Raw genomic sequence first — 25,470 nt, 5'->3', positions numbered from 1 at the left:
CTCCCACATCCCAGCTGAGTGCCCTAACCCATGGGCTGTTCTGGAGTCTGGGGGGTGGGGAGGGGGAATGTCTCAATTGCTCCTATTAAAGCTGAGTATTTATTTATACAAAGCTGAAGAGATCCAACAGGAGAGACTGAGATCTCAAAACAGCCGGTGGTTAGGGCACTCTGCTGTGATGTGAGAGACTGATGTTCAAGTGTCTGGTCCGAATCAGGCAGAGCAGGGACTTGTTCTGATTCGGGCCAGGAATTACATCCTAGACCTGAGAAACTCTGTTCCTAATGATAGTTCTGTCAAAACTGGTATATTCCTGCAAAACAATACTATTTTGATTAATTGATATTTTCCAGTGAAAAATCATTTTGTCAGAAAATTCTCTCCACCTCCGGTAGTAACCACAGAAAAGCACTGTTTTGGTAATTTTTTCCTTTATACACACCCACACAAATGGATGACATGTACAATAATTCCACTGTAACTTGACTTCTCCTGACCCTCTGTATGTGGATTTTATGGATTTGAACTATCCTATTTTCCTTTTCTGGTGAGATGGAATACTGCTATGATCCTTGAAAAGACTTCCAGGTGTAGTCCATGCTGCAATGGAGCTAGTGCTATGCTTGGTAGGGTTTGCAGGATGAGGACTTCTGAGTTTACTTGATAGCAGAATGTGTTTTAATATCTATGGGCCATTGTTTGTCACTTAACCACGTGGGTACTGGGGACATAATACACACTTGACCGTTCTGTGGATAAATATAGTTATATATATATACACACATTATCTGCTGCTGCTTTAAATATTCCTTTCACAATCTGAGTTTTGGCATAAAAGAGCTGGGGCTTGTTTTTTTTGTTTTTTGAAAAGGGAAAGCCTATTGAAACACATGCCTCTTATTTACTTCTCTGTAGTCCCCTGCTGATCGATCTCAAAAGATTCATGCTGGTGATGAGGTGATCCAGGTTAATCGTCAGACTGTAGTAAGTAATCAAAAGCCCTGTCAACCTTTTCCTAAGCCTTTGGCTGTAGTGCAAGACTTTTCCCTCCAAGATAATAAGTGGGTAACAAGCTATGTTGTGTTTAGGGTTTTTTGGTGTGTCCTTATTGCAATGTATGTAAAAATGGTTTGACTTCAATGTAGAAGTCATTTCTCAAAACACTTGAAAGGTTTGATTTTTATCACACATTGTTTTTCAATAAATCCTTGCAATATTTTTGGATAAAATGATATCTTATTTAGGGCCTATGTTTAAAGTGAAATGTTGCTTTTATGTATGTTTAAAAAGTTGATATTTTTAATTAATTTTTTTTTTGGCAAATACCTTTTAGCCCCTCGGAGAGTTGAGAGATTCTCCCTCTCGCCCCTCATTTTAAGTTCCCTGTCCCATAAATAGTGACGTTTGTATTTAACTTCATACACAAGAGCAGACCCATAGAACTCAATGGCATTAAAGATTAGATATAATTATACTGGAGTAATTCAGTATGACTGTTCATGTGTTCGAAGTTGTATATGCATAAGCCCATGCTGGACTGGAGCCTGACCTATCACAAATGATGTGCACTTGCAATAATTGTGGTACATTTTTGAGACACCTTCTAAAGAAAAGTTAGCATTTCAAGTTTTGTACCCTTTTCGGCTGCTTCAGTGGGTTTCTTCTATTTTTTGTGTGCTCATTTGTGGTGTTTGAGAGAAACAGTCTGACCTGGTTATAGTCCGTTCGTTTTGCATGCATGTAAGAGGTACTTTTTCTTCTTTTTAAGGTGGGATGGCAACTAAAAAACCTTGTAGGAAAGTTGCGAGAGAATCCTTCTGGCGTTAAATTGCTACTTAAGAAACGTCCTACAGGCTCTTTTAATTTTACTCCAGCCCCACTGAAGAACCTACGCTGGAAACCACCACTTGTACAGGTGATACACTGACGGAGGAATTGTTTATACATTAATGGTTGGATATCAATTACTTAAAATCCCCCTCAAGATAATTTATTCTTTAGTATCTGACATCAGTCAATGTGACCATATATCTATGGACTTTTGGAGGTGTTCATTGTGAAGTGGCTGTCCCTTTTGGATCAAAGTGAGAAGGGATCCTTTTTTAGCCAGATAATCTCATCTAACGTTCCAAAATAATAAGAGTATTTAATGTTGGCTTTCATAATCCAAGTTATCAAGGCACTGATTTTAGGGAAAAAAACCATTTGAGGCTGAAAGGCTGATAATCTGCGCTGATGAATTTTGTAAGTAAACAATAAATACTGAGATTGGTTTGGAGAACTGATACGAGATTATTTTTGCTGGATAAACTAATGCTATCAAATGTATACTTCCTTTTTAGTCTGCAGAAGGAAAAATAGTTCAAGCACTGAAAGAGAAGGGAGTGAGCTTCCTGTTTGATTTGGATGTTGAGAAAGCCAGGGGTTAATAACTTCAAAGTCTAGTTTTGGAGGACAGCACATTGTAGCAGAAAGCAATTTGTTTAACAGCTACAGGAAGAGACAATTAATTACATTCTCATCTAATAAATTACCTATGATTACAGGTACTGTTTTTTTCCTTTGTTCCAACCTCTGTTCTGGCACGGGATCCCTATACAGCTATGGGGGTAGTTGTTTCTCAGCAAAGTGTGTAGATGACTATCTGGAGTGCTTGAGGGGTGTGCGTATGTGCATGCATGCTCCAGAAAGCCGTAAATCTGAATTACCTGCTACTTTTGAATGAGACTATCAGGTTACACCTGTGCGCTTTGAGCAGCATTATTTTACGTGGTTTACAATGTGTACGCTATTTATAGTATAGTCATTTAAAATCTGACCAAAGATCTGGCTGCATATACAAAATACTAATAAACAAATCTATCCAATATACAAACTCTGTCCCAGTGTCCAAAACTAATCCCCTGCCCCCACACACACCATGTTCTCTCTAGCACACCCTCCATTTCAGGCACTTGAGTGCTATGGTGACAGGTTATAAGAAGAACCAGATAGTCTCCCTCCTCATTCTCCCTCTCCCCTGCAAGAGAGAGAAAATAATTTGAAGCTTTCCCCTTAAGGACATCAAATCCAGGGTCTGGCAGACCACAGGGAGAGAAGTTTACTTCAAAGCTTAGGAGATTCTGAAACTGTCTGGCCCCTCCTGCAGCTTGTCTTGTTAAACCAGGGCCTGTTAGCTTGAGTGCGTCAGCTGGTCACAGTTCAAGTAGATGCAGAGGTTTATTCCATTTAGGTGTGTGTGTGCCCATCACGCTGGAGCTGGAGACTTCTTCTTAGAAGTACCCGTAGAGGTGGGGTGATCATGCCTCGTGGCTGTGGCCCCTCCCTGGTTATATGAGGTGGTGTTGCCCTGACCCCCCAACCCCCAGTTCCTTCTCACTGCCATTGGATGGAGTCAGAGCTCTGTGTGGTTGTAGACGCTCAACCTCGCATTAAGTTTTAGTCTAGTTAGTTAGTTAATTGCTAGATTGTGTCCCTGGTGAAGCCCTTACCGAGGTTTGAACACTGTCCTTTGTGTGTCTCAGCGAGGCTCACCTCAGAGAGCATTGTGCAATCTGTAGAAGTGGACTCAGGTGGCGTGAGACTGTCACATCAAGCAGCACTTTCTTGAACAGGTCATGTAGCTTGTTCTGGTACTGAGGTCCTCCTTGGGCTGAAGATCATCCTTGTGCCTGGAGAGTGCTGCCATCTCTGGTTCCAGGGCAGGCGCCTCTCCAAAGAGGCAGAGGAGCCATTCTCCATAATCAGTGCCAACAAAGAGATCTCATAAGACCAACTGGGACAGCTCTAGCTCACGAGACGACTCCTCTGCCTCCACCAGGAAAAGAGTGGTCTGGCCTGGCACCACTTCTGGCATGCGGGATGACACGGGTACCTCTGACCCTTCTCTGATACCAAGTGGGAAGGGCAGAAACCCTGTACCATCTGGTCTGGTTCCAGCCTCTGAGCATCCATTGAGTCCAGTACTGATGAGAGTGCCAGTACCCACGGTGTCCATTTCGTCGGTGTACCAGGCAGCCACGGATCTACTCTGTCTTTTGGTCCAGGACTTTCCCAGGGCTGCATCACCTACATCCCCTCTGATGGAGTGAGCCACTGAATCCTTGTATCTGTCAGCACCGCATCCAGATGCTCCCCTTCCCATGATGGGAATAGAGCCGATGCTGGAACTAGGGATGCTGTCACACACCCGGCTTGAAGGTTTCCATCATATACAGGGTTTCGTTCACTGGCTGTCAGCACCTCCATTATAAAAATTGTTCCAGCGCCTGGATCAGAATCCACACGGGGGACCTTGGCACTGGGAGCGTTTTCGTCCCTGTTACATTCAACATTGCAGATACTCCCATGGCGGCTCTGGCTCTCACCACCCTCGACATCAAGGCACTTGGGTGCTCTGGTACCAGTGTTTGCACCAGGAGCAACACTGCCTGCGGCACCAACATGCTCAGCCTTCACCGGGGGGCACGAATTCCATTCTTCTTCTGGATGATGGATGAATTGGACTGCCTGTTGGCTCCCTTGGGCATCACTCCTTCCATGTCTCCGAGATCTTGGGGCTTTTCTGATTCTGAGGCAGCTTCGTCATCGTCTTGCTCTGCATCACATGATGAGCTCCAAGGGCCACCAATGGACCAATATGACTCTCAGGGTTGGCATATGCCCAGACTGGGAAGAATTTCCCAGGTCTTGCTCCTACTGGCCACCGATATCATATCGTATCGTATCTGGTATATCATATCAATCTCAGTGACCTCCTTGGACTCAGTGGGATGCTCCTCATTCGCAGTGATCTCATTCCTTGTCCTGTTCAAACCTGAAGTCACCTGCCAGGTCAACAGTAGTGACTGCAGATCAGCCGCAAGCCTAGGCATTGGCAGTCTTCCTCCCAACAGAACCTCCAGACTCCTCCCTCCCTCCCGAGTACGCCTTCCTGGGAGTAAGAGCATGTTTGTCACTCAGCCAAGACCATCATCATCATTGCTGGACTATGCTGTGCTGCTTGGTTCTGGAGGACTTTTATGCTGTGTAGCCTCATCCCTTGATCCCCAGGAGAACATACACAAACTAGTAGATATTCTACAGTCCAACTTCCCTATGAGAGTGGCCCTTACTATTAATGCACTCCTCGCGCCACTGAGACACCTCTGGAGTACACCTGCCTTCGTACCACTGATGGCTTAGTATATGGAAAAGTGCTGTTTTGTCCCCAAGCAGGATTTGAGGGGTTCTGTTTCTGCCTGGCTCTACGCACCCCTGCCTCCATCCCCAGCCCCTCCATCTCTCTTCAGGGACCTCTTTCACAAGACACTGCTCATCAAGCTAGTCAGCTCTCTGACATTAGGAGCAGTAGAGGTAGTTCTGCAGGAACACTGGGCCACAGCTTTTTCTCCTGGTATTTCCTGATACTGAAACCGAAGGGCAGGATGAGACCCATTTTCAACTTTCATGGCCTCAACAAATTCATCAAGTACATGAGATTCCTCATGACCCTTCTATTGGCTATCCTCCTTGCGCTGTCTCAAAACAACTGGTACGCTGCTCTGTCTTCAGGACATTTATGTTCTTGTGGCAACTCTGCCGAGCCACAGAGTTTCTCTGTTTTGTAATAGGAGAATGTTACTTTCAGTACATGGTTCTCCCGTTCGGTGTCTTTTTTTTTTTTTTTTTTCCTGACTCTCGAGTCTTCACCAAATGGATGGTGGTGGTCATGGCATATCTCAGGAGAAAGGGAATCCACAACTTCCTGTACCTCAATGACTGGTTACTGACAGGTGGCTCCAGAGAGAAAGTTCTAGCCCACATAGACACTGCATAGTGTTTGCTCAACCATCTGGTACTCATTTTAAACACCACAAAGTCAACCTTGGCTTCCACGCAAAAAATGAAATTCACTGGGGCCTTGTTAGATTTTGAGGTCAAGGGCATTCCTGCCAGCTGACTGCTTCCAGGGATTTCAACGGCTCTGACTCAGTCTGCAATCTCAGTCCTCCATGACAGTCTGCATGTGTCTGAGCCTGTTGGGTCATGTGTCTGCTTGCACGCAAGTGGTCCAGTTTGTCAGGCTGTGCCTTCGCCCTCTTCAGATGTGGCTCAGGACAGTTTACTGCCCTGCTCTGCATACTCTGGATAGGTTGGTTCACCGTCTTTCAGTAGTCCTAGATTCCTTGTGTTGGTGAGAGTCCCCACTCAATGTGTGCCAAGATGTCTCCTTTGCTCGGCCATTGCCAGCCAAGTCAGTGGTTTCCTTCTGGATTGCGGGAGGGAGGGGCGGACATCTGGACTCATTGAGGGTGCAGGGTCTGTGGTCAGGACAGGAAGCCTCACTCCGTAACAACGTGTTGGAACTTTTGGGCCATCTACAATACATGCCGTGCCTTCCGAAACCACATCAGACACTCAGTGGTTTACTTACTCACCAACAATACTATCAGGACATAGTATGTGAACAAACAAGGGGGAAGCGCATTCCATGTTACTCTGTTTCTCTAGGGATCAACTTGTAACAATTATGTATTGAAGACATCACTACGGTAGCAGTCCACTTGTTGGGAGTGCAAAATTGTCTTATGGACCATCTCAGCAGGGCTTTTCCCCGAGCCATGAGTGGTCTCTGAAGGAGAGTGTCTTCCAGGTTGTCTTTGCAACATGGGGCATCCCCGTGATTGACCTGCTTGCAAGAAGGGAAAACAAAGTTCTACTATTCTGCTCTTGACGGGGGCCTCAGCACATGCGGTCTCTCTCAAATACCTTCCACTGCAGCTGTTGGACAACTTTTCTGTATGTTTTTACACCTATTTTGGTCATTCCTCAGGTCCACCCTCAAGCTTAAGGTGGATTGGGCCAAGCTCATCCTCGTTGCTCCAGCACAGCTCAGACAGTGCTGTTTTTCAGGTCTCCTTGCTCTGTTAATTCAACTTCCCACCCCCTTTGTCTCCATCCTGACCTTGTCACTCAGAACCACAGCTGGACGCTGCATCCTGTGATCAGCTCCCTACATTTTATGCCATGGCTGCGGCATGGCTGAATGAAGAGGAAGAGCAGTGTTCAGAGGCTGTCCAACAAGCCTACTCAAAAGTAGGAGGAAGTTCTCCAGTAGGGCGGCCTACTTACTGAAATGGAAGAGGTTCTTGGTGTGGTCCTTGGCCCATGGGATCCAACCAACAGGGACTTTTTTGGCCGCAATATCAGTGTTTCATCCCCCTATTCAAGGGAAGGTTGTTTTTTTCCTAATACCATGGTGATGAGATTCCTGAAGGGGCTTCTCCAGTTGCATCCTTTGGTCCAAGAGCCAATTCTGTTGTTCGACCTAAACATTGTTCTGTCGGCTCTGATAGGCTCTCCATTTGAGCCCCTTGTATCCTGCCCACTTCCCCTTCTGAGAAAACTGTTCCTGTTAGCCTTCACTTCAGCAAGAAGGATATGTGAGTCGCAGGCCCTAATGGCCAAGTTGCCTTACACTCAGTTCTCAAAGGGCAAGGTAACGCTGTAACCACACCCAAAGTTTTTTATCCAACGTGGTCTCTTTCATCTGACTCAGCCGATTTTGTATTTAGCTGTGTTTTTCCCTAAACTGCCCTCTTCCCTGAAAGAACAGCGCCTCCATGCTCCGGACGTCAGGTGATGTCTAACCTTCTATCTAGACAGGACTAAGCCATGTTATGTCATATGCGCACGCGTGAAGGGGCGAGTAATCTCTGCACAGACTCTCTAGATGGATATCCTGTAACAAGACTGTCTATGAGATGGCATCGGCTATGCCTCATCAGCGGTCCACGAGAGCGCAAGTGACATCCATAGCATTCCTCAGTGACATTTTCCAGACTGGACACTTGCAGGGCAGCCTAGTGGTCACTCATAGGTATGTTTACGGACCATTATGCTATTATCACATCTTCCAGAGTGGATGCACACCTCACGAGGGCAGTCCTGTGATCCCTATTTCAGTAGACTTCGAGTCTCATCTCCAGATTGGGGTACTACTTGTGAGCCACCTGTGTAGATTACATGTTGGCATCTACTCAAAGAAGAAGAAACAGTTACTTACTGTAACCGATTTTTCATGATGCAGATGTGGATTCCACAATCTGCTCTCTGTCCAGCCTGCATCGGAGTCTCCTCATGGGCTTTTGGTATGACGGAACTGAGCGGGGTTGGGGTGGTGCTGCCTCATATAGCCAGGCTTGGGGCCACAGTCACGAGGCTCAAGTGCCACCCTTCTATGGGTACTGCTAGGCAAGAGTGTCGGGCTCATCATGCTGGGTGCACACACCCCTACATGGAATATACGTCTGCATCACATTTCAAAAACAATTACACAACTTTTTCTTGCTGTGGTATCACAAAGAGGGAGAGGTGGTCTCTGTGGTAGTCAGAAGCCAAACCATTTGTTGGCTTTCTAGGTCAATCTGAAACTTCACAGAGAAATCAACTGTTGCAGCTTTTATATTTATCACTTTGGAAAATACCACTTGATAAATGAGCAATCACTTAGTGCACTAGCAACTTGGGTTTCAAGGTGTAGCTTTATGTAAAATGGTTACTATTGATCTAACCACAAGGTGACAAAATCATGGATAGCTGTGGAAAGGTCTTCACTCGAAAGTAAAGGATACAAGCAAAGATTAAAACACTCCTTGTAATCTCTGCTGCACTAGGAGGTTGCGAAACTGAGTAAGAGGTAGCAGGGCAAACCTTCCAAATAGTGGGGCAAATATATTCCATGCTTTTCTTCCTCTACCCTAACAACGTTACCTCAATGTTACCTACATTGTCTGAGATCTCGCTCTCATCCGTGCCCCTTAGACATAGGGTAAATTGTTCAACCATGCCAATGGGTTGAATGAAATATTTCTTCAGCGTACTGAAGACATCCATCACAGTCCCTACATCAGCAATAACTTCTATAATCTCATATACACATTGAATAGTCTGTTTCAAGAGTGAATTTCACAGTGGGTAAAATATGGTAACTCTGATAATAAGAGAGGCTTCTCCTGGTGGGTGGTAGGAGATGCTGGAGAAGATAATTTCTAAAATATCTTACAGGTATTTTATTGCTTTAAAAGGGAGGAGGGATAGCTCAGTGGTTTGAGCATTGGCCTGCTAAACCCAGGGTTGTGAGCTCAGTCCTTGAGGTGGCCACTTAGGGATCTGGGGCAAAATCAGCACTTGTCCCTGCTAGTGAAGGCAGGGGACTGGACTCAATGATTTTTCAAGGTCCCTTCCAGTTCTAGGAGATAGGATATCTCCATTTATTTAATTTATTTTAATAATTTAATTTCAGACCAGTCCTCCACCAACTACAACTCAGTCACCAGAAAGCACCATGGATACCTCAATGAAAAAAGAGAAACCAGCCATTCTGGACCTCTATATACCTCCACCACCAGCCGTTCCATATTCTCCTCGGTATGCAGATACGCATGCACTACTGAACAAAAAGCTCCTTTTTATCAGACTTCTCTGTGCTGGCTTGCTTGCAAAACTCTGTGCAGATTATCTTGAGGAAATTGCAGATCTTGCAGACTTTCTCTGGGTTTAGTAAATGCATAAGCCACTAAGAGTATAACAGTACTTCTTATTGTTGGAGAAAACAGTTGTGTACAGTTTTAGAAAATCACTGTATGCTACATAGAGCAGAATTGCCCAAAAAACATTAACGGATGCTATTATAGCATGTGAAAAACCACTGAGTAGCAAAAAATAGCCATATTTAATCCTTTTCATGACACAATTTTTTTCCAATGTTCTGTTCTTATCAGCTTCAGTAGCTACTCAGAAGAATTTTATGGTTGGAAAACTGGTTTTAAATTTGTTAGACACGAAGAACCCTAAGACTCAGGAGTACTCTAGGCAGAGTGAAACAGTCAGTTTGCAGGCTGTATTTTTGTCTTTGAGGATCTAAATCCATAATAAAATTCAGACTTAGTCACATGAGAGAGAGAGAGAGAGAGAGATCAGGGGGTGGAGATCATGCTAGCTTTAGGCTGTTCCCAAATCATTGGTGATCTGACCTACCGAGTCTCTCATGGTAATACTCCTGAGAAGCTGCTGGGTGCTCAGCACTTCTGAAAGTCAGGTCACCTGTATATAAACACAAAATGTAAATAAGTATTTAGCAGCCTAACGGAGATGCTCGGATTTTTAAAACGTTGATCTTCAGTTCTAAAATCTGTCAGACTAGATATGTTTTGACTAGCATTTTTAAACAGTTTTAAGGTTTTTTAGGACCAGAATAGCAAATCTAAGTCCAACTGCCTGCACCTTGAATGAGTGTCTGTAGGGATAGGGTTGGAGTTAGGGGATGGAGGGGGCAAGGAAAGGTAGTAGATAATTGTGTGCTAGTTTTGTTCCCTTAAGGAAGTAAACATGAGAAGCTTTTGGCAGCTTTTTTTTGTATTTTTTGTATGCTGTTGTCATTTCTCTCCTCTCACCCTTAGAGTGAAGAGAACCGTGGGCATTTGCCCAGCGTGACTCAGTTGCCTCTTGCATATAGTGGTGACATAGCTGAGCTCTCTGTAGGCTAGACACTTGCTTCAGTTCTATGTGGCTCTGTCTTTGAATCCCTGTAGATATGACTGTACATGTGGCTCTTAGGCCTCATGGAAGTCTGGATAGGCCTGGAATTATATGAATGAGGGTTTGAGGGCCCTAAGGTGCATATGTACTCAAAGCCTGCTGTCAGTTTCATGGCTCAGCTGGTTGGCAGCTCCTTCAGATGGTCATATAATAGTGGGTGTAAAAAGTGGGTCAGATCACAGCTGTGGGGGGGGTGTTACTTTTTTTTTTTTTTTTTTATTTTTAGAATTAAACAGGTGCTTCTGGTTTTCATGAACATATGGTCACACTAGGAAGGGAAGTTCATGCAGAAACCACCCTAGAACATGTAAAAATCTAATTGGAGTATTTTTTTTAAATAATTAAAAACTCTAAGAGAATCATACTTTGGTAAGTGAGCAGGGAAGGTGATATATTAGCTAATGGGAGCATCATTTATAATGACTGAAATGCCAAACTTCGCAAATAAGGATACACACCCAAAACTGGAAAAGAAAAAAAAAATTAAGAACATCATTATTTTAACCTGCACTTTTCCCTTTAAAGAATTTTAATGCATTCACAAGAGAACCAGGGTATCCAAAGTACTTCATCTGCTCTGTATGTTTAACCACTAGAGGATGAGGGCCCTGCTGTCTTCATGGTAGAACTTTCAGTTCTGGTCCCTAAAGTTTTGTCTGTAGGTGTTTATAAGGCAATGGCTACATTTTACATGTGTTAAACTACTAGCTCATAACTGAATTTTTTTGGAGGGAGTACTTTTTCTTTCCTCCTTGATAAATTATGTTTAACGAAGTCTTCCTTCTCTAAACATGCTGCATTTTCTGCAAGTTCTCGGGACTTTATTTGCACAGCAGTTAGTTGAAGGAAACATGATTATCAGCTAGAATAATCATTCTGGACTCATGACTGCAGTACTAAAATACCTTTCACGTTGCTAATTGAGGCAAATGTCCTTTCAGGGATGAGAAGGAGAGCCTCATTTATGGAGGAGGTAATAAACCTAAGCCGCCATTACCTGGCTCCAAGGGTGCAGAGTCTCCTAATTCTTTCCTCGATCAGGAAAGCCGAAGGCGAAGGTTTACTATTGCAGATTCTGATCAGTTGCCTGGGTATTCCATGGAAGCAAATATACTGCCAACAAAGATGAGGGAAAAAACACAGTCTTATGGTGAGTTCATGCCTCGTTTTATTGTTGCTATTCAGGATTTAAATGCTTCGGAGAGTGTGGAGAAACAATGAGTGAGCGAGAACTGCTGGCTGAATTTTAAGATAATCTGAGGGAAACATAAACAACAAAATTCTAAATTTGAAACCACTTATTCATTTCACTAAAATTTAAATCCTGTTGTTCATTACTTTAATGACTGGCATCAAAGCCCCGCTGGATGAGATCAGATTTTGGTTTCCTATTTGTGCATTGGTTGTAACTTTTGGTGGTCATTTTTAGTAGAGTTGAAGATAAGCATTTGTGTGGCTGTCAGATCTCCTCATAATGCTTCCTTGTTTTATAAGCAAAGTGTCTTGAATAATTTGTGTTCCCACAACGCTGTGATGAGATGAGATTATGTTCTCCTAAACTTAATGGTACATTCCTCTTATAACCTCCTCCATGTTGCTCTTAGGAAAACCTCGCCCTCTGTCGATGCCTGCAGATGGGAGCTGGCTGGGAGCTGCAGATCCTTTCTTGAGGCCCCGAGCACCAGGAAGAAAAGGCAAGGCTATTAAAACAAACAAAAACTTCCTTCTGTCAGGGGGTTAATGAGACAGAAAAAATCTTAAATTTAGGAATAAAGGATTGTTATTTACAGATAGATGTTCAGCACTGATGTTACTGTTTTATGCTTTAATAAGTATTAATAGCACGAGGCAGTGGTTGGACAACTCAGGCTTACTTTGCATTGAGACCAAAACCTTTATTATTCTGTCTTGCAGTTGACTTAAGCATTTGTGGTGGGTTGGACTGATTAGGGCAGCTCTGTACTTGTATTTGTTTCTGCTTTCTACTAACAGCTGTTCCATTTCATACATACCCTTCCTGTCCTTCCCACATCTGTCCCATGAATGTTGAGGTTCAATCTGAAGTAGGGGCTGGTTTTGAAGCAAACTAGAAGCAGAGCTTTCCAGGAATTATCCCTGCTACAACTGCTGCCAGTGTCAAGCACCAGAAGCTTGAAGCTCTTAGAAAGTGGTTGAGATGAGGGGGATGACTTAGCCAAGTGATTGCTGGGAGAGGAGACCAGGCGAAAGGAAAGGGAGAGAAAACCAGGAGTGCTATGGACAATGCTTATATCAGGAGAGACAGTGCACCATTGTCAGACAGACAAGAAGCACTTCCTCCGGTAATGCCAATTCAAGCCTTAGCAACTGTCAAGGTAAGAAATCCAAAACAAAGTTGGGTCATTGGGACTCTTCTAAAATTTTGGACCCAGGTTTTTTGTTGCTAATGGGATATGGTTCCATTTGAACAACTATTTTAAAATGAAGCCAGGAGAAAATCCAATTTTTTTTTTAACACATACTCATGCTGGAAAACTGATTAGTGATTAAGCATTAGGGCTTGACCTGCTTGGCACTTTGGGGTCAATTAGGAGGTGATGGATCCTAAAGCAGCATGCACAGAATGAGAGAGAAACTTAATATGATGATGTTGGATGCTAGCTTCTGGTTCGTGTGTTAATTTTAGCATGATTCCTATTGTTTCTCCAAAATTCAGGTACTGTAGTGATATGGGCGTTCTGTAAGAACCTGTGCAGAATAGGAAAGCAGACAGGATGAATATGGTTACCTGGTCTTGAAGTCAGTTACAGAAGTCTGTGTGCATTTCCAGGAAAAGTCATTGCAATATAAAGAAGCTCATTTGAGGTTTGCAAAATGCTGAAAACTGACTAATTAGCCAATCCAACAGAATGATCAGCAGGTGGCAGGGCTGCTTTTTGTTTCGATTTTAGGAGGTATTTAAATGTACCTGAACTGTTAGTACAATATAAATGTACAATCAGAAATAAAGAGCTTAAATTTACATCTTCAAAATATTTGATTTCAAGTGTCCAAACGAAATATTGTGGCTTTAAGAGGGTTATAGCATGTTCAACTTGTCATTCAACAGTATGAAAACAATATTATTTCATTCACCTAACATGCATCATCATGGTACTAACTAATGTGGAATGTTGCTTTACTTCAGGTCTGCCTGTTTGAGTCTTCCACTTAACCTTCAAGCAGTGTTCCATGTTTATCAATTTTATTTTGTTTTGGATATTGAATAACCTTGCCATCTTGCCAAAAATACCTCTTATTGGCTAAGTGTGCACAGATGGGGCAGGTAGTTGAATACCAGCTCTCCTAGGTTCTGCCACTGACTTCATGGTCTAAGCATGGGAAAGTCACTTGAAACCTCTATAGACCTCAATTTATCCATCTGTGAAATGGGAATAATATTTATCCACCTCATAAGCACACTTTGTTCCTTAATTGATATAAGATTGTTACTTAATAATGAATTTTAGATGCAAAAACTACATGATTTCCACCTTCTGTTTTACTGCAGGTGAAGATGTCCTCTGCAGGTACTTCAGTAATGAGAGGATACCCCCAATCATTGAAGAAAGTTCCTCCTCGCAGCAGCATTTTGCAAGGCCAGTGGCTGACAGGCAGTTAGTGAGGGGCGCAGACTACATCAGAGGCAGCAGGTGCTTTGTGAACACAGATCTTCATAACAGTGCGACTATACCTTTCCAGGAGGAAGGAGCTAAAAAACTCTCTGTTACGTCACCCACAAAATCTTCCTCCACAGAGCCCTCACTGCTGGTCAGTTGGATCACAAGACTTAAACTGTTGACTCACTGATGGTTTGATAGAATGTGTTCTCATCTTCTGTTACCAAGTGCCTTTGTTCCTCAGTCAGACTTCTTGCTTTTCAGCTACAGTATTACATAGTGACTGGTGTGTTGATCTATTCCTGGAGAGTTGTACACATCTCCCCTTTTTTGGCTCTAATATAGTGGAACAGAGAGGATTGGATAATGTGAGATGGAAGTGGGATAAAGGTCTAGTTTGTTTTTCCTGCCCCAAAGTTGAGGGAACTCATTCGTCTGGAAACAAGTAAGGCTTCAGTGAATCAGAGGTCATATCTGGTCTGAAATCTGTATGAGCTGTGCAGAAGCAATCGTTGCATTAAAATTAGGTCCAGTGGCACTTCATTTGCTAAAATGTTCTGATGCTGCACGACCTACTGGCTTGCCGAATATGTAGAGCTAAGCGAAAATCCAGAGCTGTTCTCCTGACCAGAAAGGCAAGAGGGTAAACATCTATTTTGTATCATAATGTGGTGTTGTGGCAAGTACTGCTGCAGCTTTAACTTGTTAAGGAATAAAGGTAGCTTCTTCTCTGTGATTACCAGAGAACTTTGTTAGGAATATATTAAACCTGGTTTATAATCCAGTTATTGAGATCTCCATACAGGCAAACGAGTGCTCTCTGATTTGCTGCAGTGCTCATCCATGAAGATGTGGATTGCTACAACATGCCAAGAAAGAGCATCTGTAGAGGTGGTAAAAGAAATGTATTTTTTCCTTCATTGTTTAAGAATAATTTGCTGTTAACCAAAGTATCCATGTAAGAACAAACCCTGTTGGTTTTATGAAACCTCTACAGTGGTTGAGTTTTTGAACTGACAGATGTGTTTTCAGAAAGAAGAATGTGCTGTGATACATTACAGTAGTAAGACACCTGGCTATTTTTAAATGTAGCTCCAGTTTTTCACCTTTAAAAGTCTCAAGTAGCAGCTGGTATTTGGGAAGGGAGAAAAAGCTTGTAAAATTATGGTTATTAAAGAATCATTGTTTAAAACTGAATGTACAAGAGGTTGTTAGTATGCAAAAAAAGTGTTTAATTTAAGTGTTAAATATAGCTGTATATTTTTTTTACTCTTAACCATATGTAGTTTGTATATTCCTATCTACAGCACTGTGCACTAATTAACCAGTGCCAAAAAACATACTGTTATGTTCTCCATTAAATCAACTGCCAAATGCTGCATTGGGTGATCTTGCAGTAATGACAGAGTCTCCTGTGTTCCATCTACATTAAAGAAAGGAAAAGCAGTTTAACAGTTTTTAGTGTCTGTCTGTACTATGGATTTTAGCATGTTGGGGTACTGCCCTGACTATGTTATGACATAGCATGGTTTTGCCTGTGTAAGTGTGACCAAGCTGATGTTATGAAAATGTTATGGAACTCTGTTATGGCCCTCTAGACACCAGGTGGTTAAATTCAGGTCTCTGGTAAGTTAGTGCAACTTTGACTTCAATGGTGATTTATACTAGGTTGGAATTTGTCCCAGGATTATAACACAGTTTGGTCCCATCTTCATAGGCATGACCATACCACGTTATAATGGAGAGTAGTGTAGTAGTATCCTCACTTTCAACATGACGGAAATGGTAGTGCAGACAAGGCCAAACTCACTTGTAGTTCAGTCAAGTTCCACCTATGTGGATGAGGCAGAGCTGAGTGCAGAAACTGCTTTGGTATAAACAGATCTAGGCAACCAACTCTGTGTGTGAGATGCCACTTACAACGTAGTCCAGCCCTGTGCACATAGGCTAGGCTGGCTGCTGTTGAACTATGGTCCAATTCAACAACTGCTGTTAAATTCAGTGTAATGCATAGTATACAAGTTCTGCTTGCCTTTGATAGCCTACGTTTGATAGGCTTAAAGGTTTCTGTAGAAGAACACGTGTTTGAACAGGGCTCTACGTGTGTTCCAATGGGTGGAATCAGAGATGTGTGCTACTTTTTCTTGCAGGGTTCCCTCCAGAGAACACTTTGCCCCTCCTGAGTCTAGTAATGCTGGCTCATCCAGTCTGATTCTCTGGAAGCCACACTCGCTCTAACAAGAATAGTGAGAAAAGCTTGCTCTAATTTAGCCAAACTTCGTAAAAACTTCGGTAGCCATTGCAGCTTAATCTATGCTGGGTTTTCAATTGTGCTGAGAATGGTTCTTAACCCTAGTTTGGATCTTAGGTTTAGTTTATTCTGTTCCAGCATTTGTACTGATCTGATTTGGCCAGTTAGCATCCCTATATTTTGAACACTATTATAACAGTTTGGTCACTTCCACACCTGTCAGACAAACCATATTAGAAATCTAAAGATCTATCTCCCAGCTATTCCCTCTTCCTCCTCTCTGCCTTTTCTTTAAAGTTAGGCTGCAAAGCAAAACTAAACTTTCGATTTTGCTCTTTACTGCATATAAAACATAGCTTCAGACTTTTAATAAAAACAAATGATATTGCAAGTCTCATACTTCTTTCTATTTGTTGGAGCATCCCAAAAGTGATGTCGCACACAGCTGTAGCAGCATTGCTCATTCCCCCAGTGAGAGGTGCTGTGACACTGATTCTAGGGGACAGATTTTTAAAGCTATTCAGGGGTCTACAGATGCAGCTAGGCACCTAATAGGTTTTCGCAAGTGCCTAGGTACCTAATTCCCTTTGATTTCAATGGGAATTTAGTGCCTAGGCACTTCAGAGAATCCCACTAGCCTCTATCTGCATATGTTTGCACCTAACTACCTTAAAATATAGTTCTTGGCCTTAAATTTTTTTTCATAAACATCATGAAATGTAAGGCCAGGAGATGCCATTAGATCATCTAGTCTGACCTCCATATTATCACAGGCGATTGTGTGTATGTCTGCACTACAGTTAAAAACCTGCAGATGGCTCGTGCCAGCTGACTGAAGCTTATGGGTCTCAGGCTCAGGGGCTGTTAATTGCAGCATAAACGTTGGGGCTTGGGCTGGAGCCCGGGCTCTAAGACCTTGCAAGGTGGGAGGAGCCCAGAGCTTGGGCTGCAGCCTGAGGCCAAATGTCTACACTGCAATTAAACAGCCCCTTAGCCCGAGTCCTGCTGAGCAGTGGCAGAGACTGACACTTTTAATAGCTAAAATCATGGTCCTACTAAAGACACTGAATTTATGGCATATTACAACAATCTGTAACCCACTCACCCCCCTTTTTATGTCCTATGACCACAGGGATGTTAATGGGCCACTTCACCTTGAATGGTTCCTTTAAAACATGCTGACTACTTATGCTGAACTATTTGTTAACCTTGTATTTAGCTGTGACACTTTTGGTATGGTGCACACCAGACTTACATCAGTATAACAATATCCCTTAGGGGTGTGAAAAATCCACATCCCTGAGTAAGATAGTTATACCTACCTAACCCCTGGCATAGACAGTGTTGTGTCAAAGGGAGGGCTTCTCTCATTGACATAGCTACTCCCTCTCTAGGAGGTGGATTAACCAGGCTGACCATAAGAGCTCTCTTCTGTTGGTGTAGGAGCATCTTCATTAAAGCACTACAATGGTGCAGCAGCGCCAATGCAGGGTTTAAGTGTAGACCTGTCCTTAATACCTTTCGTGGACCTGAGGATGAGCTCTGTGTAGCTTGAAAGCTTCTCTCTCCAACAGAAGTGGTCCAGTAAAAGATATTTCCTCACCTACCTTGTACCTTGTGATAGCGCTGAAGCTGCACAAGGGGGGAAAGAATGAATGCAATAAAAAAAACCCAGTTCTGCAAGAAACTGAGTTGGAGGAAGCTGCTTCTGCCAATTCCACCACAAAGAAAACTGCTTTTCGGAGAGCAAGTCTGCAACACCTTCTTCCTAAACATAACTGCTGTGAAATAATAGATCACCCCATATCAGGTCCACCAAGGTTAACAAGCACCAACAGGCATACACTGGTAGCAGAGCACGATGGACTGGCTCCAGATGCTGGAAAAGGCACATGCTTATCAACCATGCTTTAATGTGTGTTTGAGCAAGCTGCCTGAGCTTGCCTCTCTCTTGGGGAATAAGTCTCTTAGCCCCAGGCTTTGCTTACCTTGTTTCAGTGCAGATTGCAAGCTCTTTTTGTACTATTGCCTTCTTTGTGAAGCTGGCAGTTTGCAGGCTTGATAGGAGGTGACTTTATTTAAAAAAAAAAAAAAAAAAATACTGGATTGCCAAACGGGGAGGCTACACCATATTTCTTTCCATGGGAGCTTCTGGGGAGTTTTCATTTGAGGAGGGGCTGGCAGAGGATGTTGGAGAAAGAAAGAGACACTAACATCTTATCAGCCCAGTGGTTTCAGTTTGTAGGCATAAACTGCCCAGCACAGAAGTACCTAAAACGCAGCCCTGCTTTTAGTTTTCTGTATCTTAGAAAAGACTAAACTTACTGCTATTCTGACATCCTTGTGAACGATCTACACTGGCTCTTTGTTTTCATTGCTGGTAAATCCAATTAATAAGGAACGCAGCATATCACAGAAGCTAGACATATCACCAAATATAATGATTGTGTATGTTTATATATTTGATAGTGTATGTAAATTAGACAAGTTGGGTTCCTGGCAGTCTGCCACCATGGTCGTCTTTGGTGCAGCTGGCCTACCCTTTTGCAAGTGTGTTCCCTTCCTGAGGACCCAATCTTAATTTTCTGCCCAGGAACATGATTAACAAGTAAAGCAATCACTGAAAGTTTCTGATCCAATTTTAAATTATTGGTGTATATTATTAAACTGTTTCTGGGAGCTGGGGTTCTGCAGTGCAGTATGTTACTGCACAGACTTTTTACCTCCGGAGACCTGGATTCAGGGTGCAAGTGTCTTCTCCTAGAGCTACAGCATGGGGAAGAGGCTGAATAGGGAGAACAAGGGGAACAATGCTTCAAACTGGGTTGGGTTACAGGAGAGGCAACAACCTTCTCATCGTGGCGGTGGTCAGGGTGTGGGAGAGGAGGCTAGTAAAACCCTGAAAAGGGGTGTAGCTATTAAAACATCTTCAGTCCAAGAATCTAGAGAAAATCCCAGGCCCAACCTCTGAACGCCTGTCTTTTTTTTTTTTTGCTCTGATTAAGGCTCTTCCATCTCTTGGGCAGCATGGCCAGGTGTTCACTTCCCACAGTAGCTCTGCTCTTTCTTCCTTGGGGAAGGGTAGGGAAAGCAGCTGGTCAGGAGTTTGTGCAAGCAACGTGGTTAACTTCTGGCTCCACACCTGCTTTGCTAGGAAAACACGCCATGTTGCCCCATGGTCATCTCTCAGTTCTGTGAGCCCACTCGTTATGTGGAGAGGCTACAGTTGGTGCTCTGAGAGCATTCTGTTTGTATCCTGGCCCATGAGTCATGTGCAAGTGGTCTCCCCCACACCAAGGCAGGGAACATTTAGCCCTTAATACCTTGTTATACCTAAAAAATGGCCATACAGCTGGAACGCTGTACTGAAGGAGGACTGGAATGGCAGAGGGGGTAGTTCAGGCTATAATGGAGGGAGGGGGGGCTTGTCAGAGCTGTGAAGGAGAAATGTACACACTGGTGGCCTGTATTATTGACAGTGGTAGAACAGTGTACCAGGGGCCTTAGCGTAAATGACAGTCCAGCCCTACATCTTTTTCAAGCCAATGTCAAGTCTCTCTCACTTTTCATGAGCATTAAATGAATGACAAATCCAAAAACGAACTCCTGGGGAAATGCACAGAATAAGAGCAGGAACTTGAAGATAGCATAGTGTATCATCACTGCCCCAAGCAAGGTTATCTGCTGGTTACTTCCCTATCTGATCTTCCTTTGTTGGCAATGAGAAATTAAAGCATAGACAAGATAAGTCTTACTTGAACAGCTCTCTAGCTCCACCCCAAGCTTCGGTATTAATTAGCTGATGTTTAGCAGATAGCAAGATGATACAGAACAAATGCAACTACTGGTTTAGCTAGAAGGATTTAAAATACAGAGAAGAACCTGCAGCAATGAAGGCCAGATTATGGCAGAGTCTGGATTGTTTATTGTGTACCATGACTGCCTTTGTTAAAAGTTCTAACTCTTTTTAACATTGTTTGTTTGTAACATGGAAAAGTATTAAAAATGTGACTTATACAAAACATTCCTGTCCCTTAGTTCTCAGCTGTAGAAAGGAGCCTCACATCTGATGTGCATGTATGTCTGTGACTAATGTTTTTCTCTTAGACTTCCATTATCTGACACCACCCACCTTATTCAAATAACTGAGTCTGACTCAGAAAGGGAAACTTCTGAATGTTTTTGTTTCTCATGGGTTTAATGCACACGTGCTGCAAGCTTAAGTATATTTCCTGACCTATATTTGTGTCATACGGCCTGAGAGGTGCTGAGCAAATGTAACAGCCGTTGATGGCAACAAGTATTGTGGGTGCTCTGCAGCTTTTGGGATCCGGACGAAACTTGGGAAACATACAAGTTCAAGCTTGCCTTTTAGTACGAGCTTGGCTGCCATGAGTTTGGCTATTGGTATGTAGGCTGTGTGTACGGTAGTGAGTAATACCTAGACTAATTTTACTAAAGACTACAGCAACAGTTGACCTTTGTGTATATAATAATACTAAATGTACAGGAAGCTGGTAGTGTTTATTAGCCTGTTGTGGTACAACAATGCAGAATCACTGCATCTGTTTGAAATATCATTCTGGGGGATGGAACATCACATTTTGATGGAACAACATTAGACAAATCAGTTACCATTCCACAAAAAAGGCTGGTGTTCTGAATTTTAGCATTACTGAGTGGTGTGTGTGTGTGCATTGTAGATTGAAGTTGCAGGAGTGTTTACATCAAAAGCAGTGGAGAGGGATAGCCAGGCCAATAGAAGTCTGCAGAGTTAAAGTGAAATAAATGAACTGGTAGAATGAGGACAGTCTGTAATGCTATAGTCAGGACAACGATAAAGCAGTTTTGGTTTTCTAGTATTAGGGATGACTAAATTTATAAATGTTCTGGAAAACTGCTGTTTGGAAATGGGCTGCCAACAGTGACAAACATACAGGGTAAATTTTATGTGTGTAGTTTCTTTAAACCAAAGATTAAAGGAAATTAATAAGATGTTTCCTCTTACTACGCAAAACTTGCTTTAAAACGTTATTCTGTGTAGACGTGTGTTCATTGAATACAACATGAAACCTAAAACTCAGCCAAATCAGGAAGGAGATGGTAAAAATTGGACAGCTTTATAATTGGGGGAATAACTGGACTTCTCTCTGCGGGAATATGACTTAAGTGACTTGTTTTTCAACTACAAGTTGTAAAGTCATGGGTTTTTGTTGCATGCGGTGAGCAGGTGTCCTTCCTTTACTGTCCTACACTCACATCCACTCACATCGAGTCCAATTTAAACCAAATTCTAGCTTCAGTTTTAACCAAGAATTCAATAGTAAGTTCAGCTCCCACCTATTTTCTGGTTTTGCTGCTGCTAGGATTCCTTCCTAAGAACTGTTCAACTTTCATCCTAGGTCCTCTTTGAGTTCTTCTGCCTCCCTTTTATCTGAATAGGGTAATGATACCTGGACCTATCAGTCATCAAAATGTACCTTCTAAACTGCCATATTGCACGTGGTTTCTAGATTTTTTTTTTTACTTGTTTATCTAACTTTCTCCATAACTAACAGCTTACACAGTCTCAGAGCATGACCTCAGCATCAGATACTCTGATATGGAAGTGAAGCGTTGGCTGGATTATTTGATTCTGTACAATAAGGAAGGCTCTCTACTTTACTTTACCTTCCTCTTTTTGGCCCTGATCCTGCATCAGACTTGCTGTGCCGATGCAGAACCTAATAAAAGATCTGTGCAATGGTATGGATGTGCTCTTTTCTTCTCGTAGCCTTTGAGTTGTCTAATGGGCTAGAATGCTTAAAGCCAGAGAATTCATTAAAAACATTAAGTGTAGGAAGAGTGCTCAAAAATAATTAGTTATACGTTTTGGAAGGTAGGAGACCAAGATCTGCTCTAGCCTGCTAAGAGTAAATATCTCCATATTCTCTCTATCACAATCTTAGCAACATAGTGCCAAATCTAGAAAGAAAACTTACACACGTTCTAAAGTGATTACTTTCCCAATTGGCTCATTTCTGATTTGTGTGGTGTTAAAATATATGAAACAGGGACGCTCATTCAAAGTGGCTATATATAGCTCTGTACATAGGACTTGAACTGTAAAATATATGACAAGAGCAGTAGAGTGCTTACTTTTAAGTGTAATCTCATGGAACTCAACTGCCTGCAGTGCTGCATCAGTTTTAAATAGAAAACTCAGAGCAAGCTGCACTGTGAGAACTCTGCACTTTGACAACCATGTAATGGGCACATTTGCCTTTTTTGAGGGAGGGAATAAGGTTCTATCTAATCTAATTGTCCAACAGGGTAGTTGACTTGTTTGCGCACTCAAAACGTTGGGTGATAGTGAATACCTGTCACCTGAGAAGTAGTGGAAATCAGTTAATTACTTTAGAGCACCAAACAGTAGGTGATTGCTACTTCTGGTCACTATGGACTTAGTCTAGAGCTAAAAGATTGAATTTCAATAACAATATCGCTGACCTAACGTTCTTCAGAGCTGTGGTGTACTGAGGACAGTTTGGAATGGCAAGCTCTCATTTTAAGAGCAGGGTGAAGGGCTTCCTGGGTCCTGAGGCAGCCCCTGAAGTTTGTAAATATGAGTGTAGGTTTTCTTGGCCATAGGAGATGGTAGCCAAGAAGGCTTTTGTTGGAGGTGATCCAATGCAGTCCTCAATGTACCACACACGCCAAGCAAGATGTGTATATTTTAGTCTAGTTAGGCACTAGACGTGAGATGGCTGACAACGCTATTTCTCTGATGGGGAGAATGAGGATTATATATTTAGTAGAGAAAATAATCAGACCTGAGTTTTCTCCAGCTCTATGCCCAATGGGAGAGAGACACATGGTAGCATGACCTAGAACAACTGTAAATAGACTTTTTTACAACTCCCTGCATGATTACCTCAATCATCCCTTGAAAGAATGCAAGCACCTCATTCCCATGTGGAGTTTATGCAGTAAAATCGATCTCTTTGTAAGAACTTGTCTGTTCTTAGGTGTGCGTGTGTGAGTTAATGCTGGAGCCTGAGGCTGTATTTATTCACAGAAACAAACATCTCACTCCTGACCTGGAAGGACCCCCTCTAGTGTCAGATTGTAGTTCAAGTCTTGTCCTCTGATAAGGCCACAAGTTTGCCAAATAGTGGTGGTTTGGAATGAGGAAATCTTCCCTTTGGGAACTGGATTGAAGTCAACCCGCCATCACATGGCAATCATTTAAATTCACTAACAGTTTAGGCTGGGTCTGAACTGATAAATTGGTTACCAATCACTCTTGTAATGTAAATGAGCAATAACATTTCACATGTGAGTAAGGTCATCCTTCAAGACTGATCCGTAAGAGGAAATGTAGTTAAGAAAAGCTCGCTAACTAGAACACACTTGGAGAGTCTAGTGAACCCAATGGACTATTCCAGCTGAAGGCAGAGCTGCTGTGGCTTTGGGGTTGGTCAGGAAGGTTTTTTTGTTTTTTAAATGGTTAATAGGGTTCAAACCATTCCTCTGTGGCTTAAGAAGTTTCTATTGTAGAAGAATATTTATATTGGACTGAGGTATGTTCTATGGTGCTGAATAGAGATTCAAGTGTCTGTTCTTACACTATGACCTTTCACTTTTCTGGATATTGCTGGTCCAATGATCAGTGATAAAAAAGTTCATGCCAACAAGTACGCATAAAATTAGGTTTTAAAGGAGTCCAGAAGCTGGAAAAAGTTTTTTGAGGTGCCATAGATACACTATTTTCCAAGGATGTATGCACCTGGCAAAGTGAATTCTAAAGCTGTATCCTAAAACATTTATTTGGATTCATTTATTGGATGATCATGGGAAACAAGACTGAGTTTATTACAAGTATTTATGGCAATTATATCTATTGTATACAGGTTCCCTCCACATAGTTTAAAATAATGCTAAATATCTTTGCAATGGCTCTGAATACAGCACAAGCCTATGCCCTCTTATAAATTAATTTCTGCCGGAGAGAGAACATAGCTTATCCCTCACTAGACTGTAATGAGATGGTGGATGGAAAGTCATCAGCCAGCCTTATCATGTAGCTCTGAGAGTGTTGTTGAGTGATTTAGTAAGAAATCTTATCCTCTTACAGATGGGGGTGTCATTTATTCTCCTCTGCCTCCATTTCCCTCAGTTTGCCAACATCTAGTGGCTCTTAGATTTGTCTATGGCCTAGTTCTGCAAAAGTCCTCCTGCCTCCTGGATCACAGTGTCTAATGTGGTGTAAGTGACTCATCCATGATCAGAGTAAAGCATGCCATGGCCTGTATTAGAAATAAGGTCTTCTGGCTTAGAGGTCTGTACTTAAAATTCTACACTATTCCTCCCTCTCATAGTACATTTTGTAAGAATAAGTTCCATTTATAGATGTACAAATGAAGCTTTTTTTAAAATTAGCTATGGGTTTGCTTTAGACGAACTTTTCACAATCCAAAATCTTCTACAGAAGTACATTCCACTCAATACATTGATGTTTTAGAATAGTTTGACATCAAAGTTCTTGATTAACTGCTTCACCTAAGCATCCACCATTCTTTTAAGTGGAACCTGAGTACAAGAGAATCTGATGTTGATCAGAACTTCCTGCAAACTAGCATTATTACATTAATTCCAAATGGTCTCTTTCCAAGAATTTATTTCATAAACAGTTAACTATAAATTCTATTTTAATTTATAGTGTTTATCCAGCCATTTGTTTTACTGCCTAAGATAACATCAGCCAGAGCCTTACTGTTCTTTTCAGTAATAATAACATTGCCTGGAAAACAGTGTTTCCAGGAGCAATCCTCATTTCCAAGCCTTTGATTTTTCTAAAAATTCCTCTGATACTTAGTAAGCAGTCAGTTTTGACTCTGCTTAAGAATTGCTTGGACCACCCTGAGTAGCTGTTGTGTCTGGAAGCTTGGCCCTACATCTTGAAACACACAGGTCTCTATGACTTGAGCCAAAGGAAAATCTGCTTTTTTCTTGGTTGCT

General features: G+C 42.3%; 2 protein-coding genes across 2 annotated transcripts in view; both read left to right on the top strand.

Annotated features, from left to right (window-relative positions):
- Positions 1 to 16,861, top strand: part of CNKSR3 (CNKSR family member 3) — a 98,334-nt gene extending 81,473 nt beyond the window's left edge. Inside the window, exons 8-13 of the mRNA XM_032770823.2 lie at positions 916 to 984; positions 1,769 to 1,915; positions 9,287 to 9,411; positions 11,523 to 11,731; positions 12,186 to 12,275; positions 14,111 to 16,861. Coding sequence (XP_032626714.1) covers positions 916 to 984; positions 1,769 to 1,915; positions 9,287 to 9,411; positions 11,523 to 11,731; positions 12,186 to 12,275; positions 14,111 to 14,409 — 939 coding nt within the window. The 3' untranslated portion in view covers positions 14,410 to 16,861. The remainder of the gene's footprint in view (positions 1 to 915; positions 985 to 1,768; positions 1,916 to 9,286; positions 9,412 to 11,522; positions 11,732 to 12,185; positions 12,276 to 14,110) is intronic.
- Positions 15,993 to 25,470, top strand: part of IPCEF1 (interaction protein for cytohesin exchange factors 1) — a 125,659-nt gene continuing 116,181 nt past the window's right edge. Inside the window, exon 1 of the mRNA XM_032770821.2 lies at positions 15,993 to 16,091. Within this exon, the coding sequence (XP_032626712.1) occupies positions 15,993 to 16,091 (99 nt within the window). The remainder of the gene's footprint in view (positions 16,092 to 25,470) is intronic.

Source organism: Chelonoidis abingdonii, chromosome 3 (genome assembly GCF_003597395.2).
Source record: "Chelonoidis abingdonii isolate Lonesome George chromosome 3, CheloAbing_2.0, whole genome shotgun sequence".
Lineage (NCBI taxonomy): Eukaryota > Metazoa > Chordata > Testudines > Testudinidae > Chelonoidis > Chelonoidis abingdonii.
This window is presented reverse-complemented; position numbering and strand designations above follow the sequence as displayed.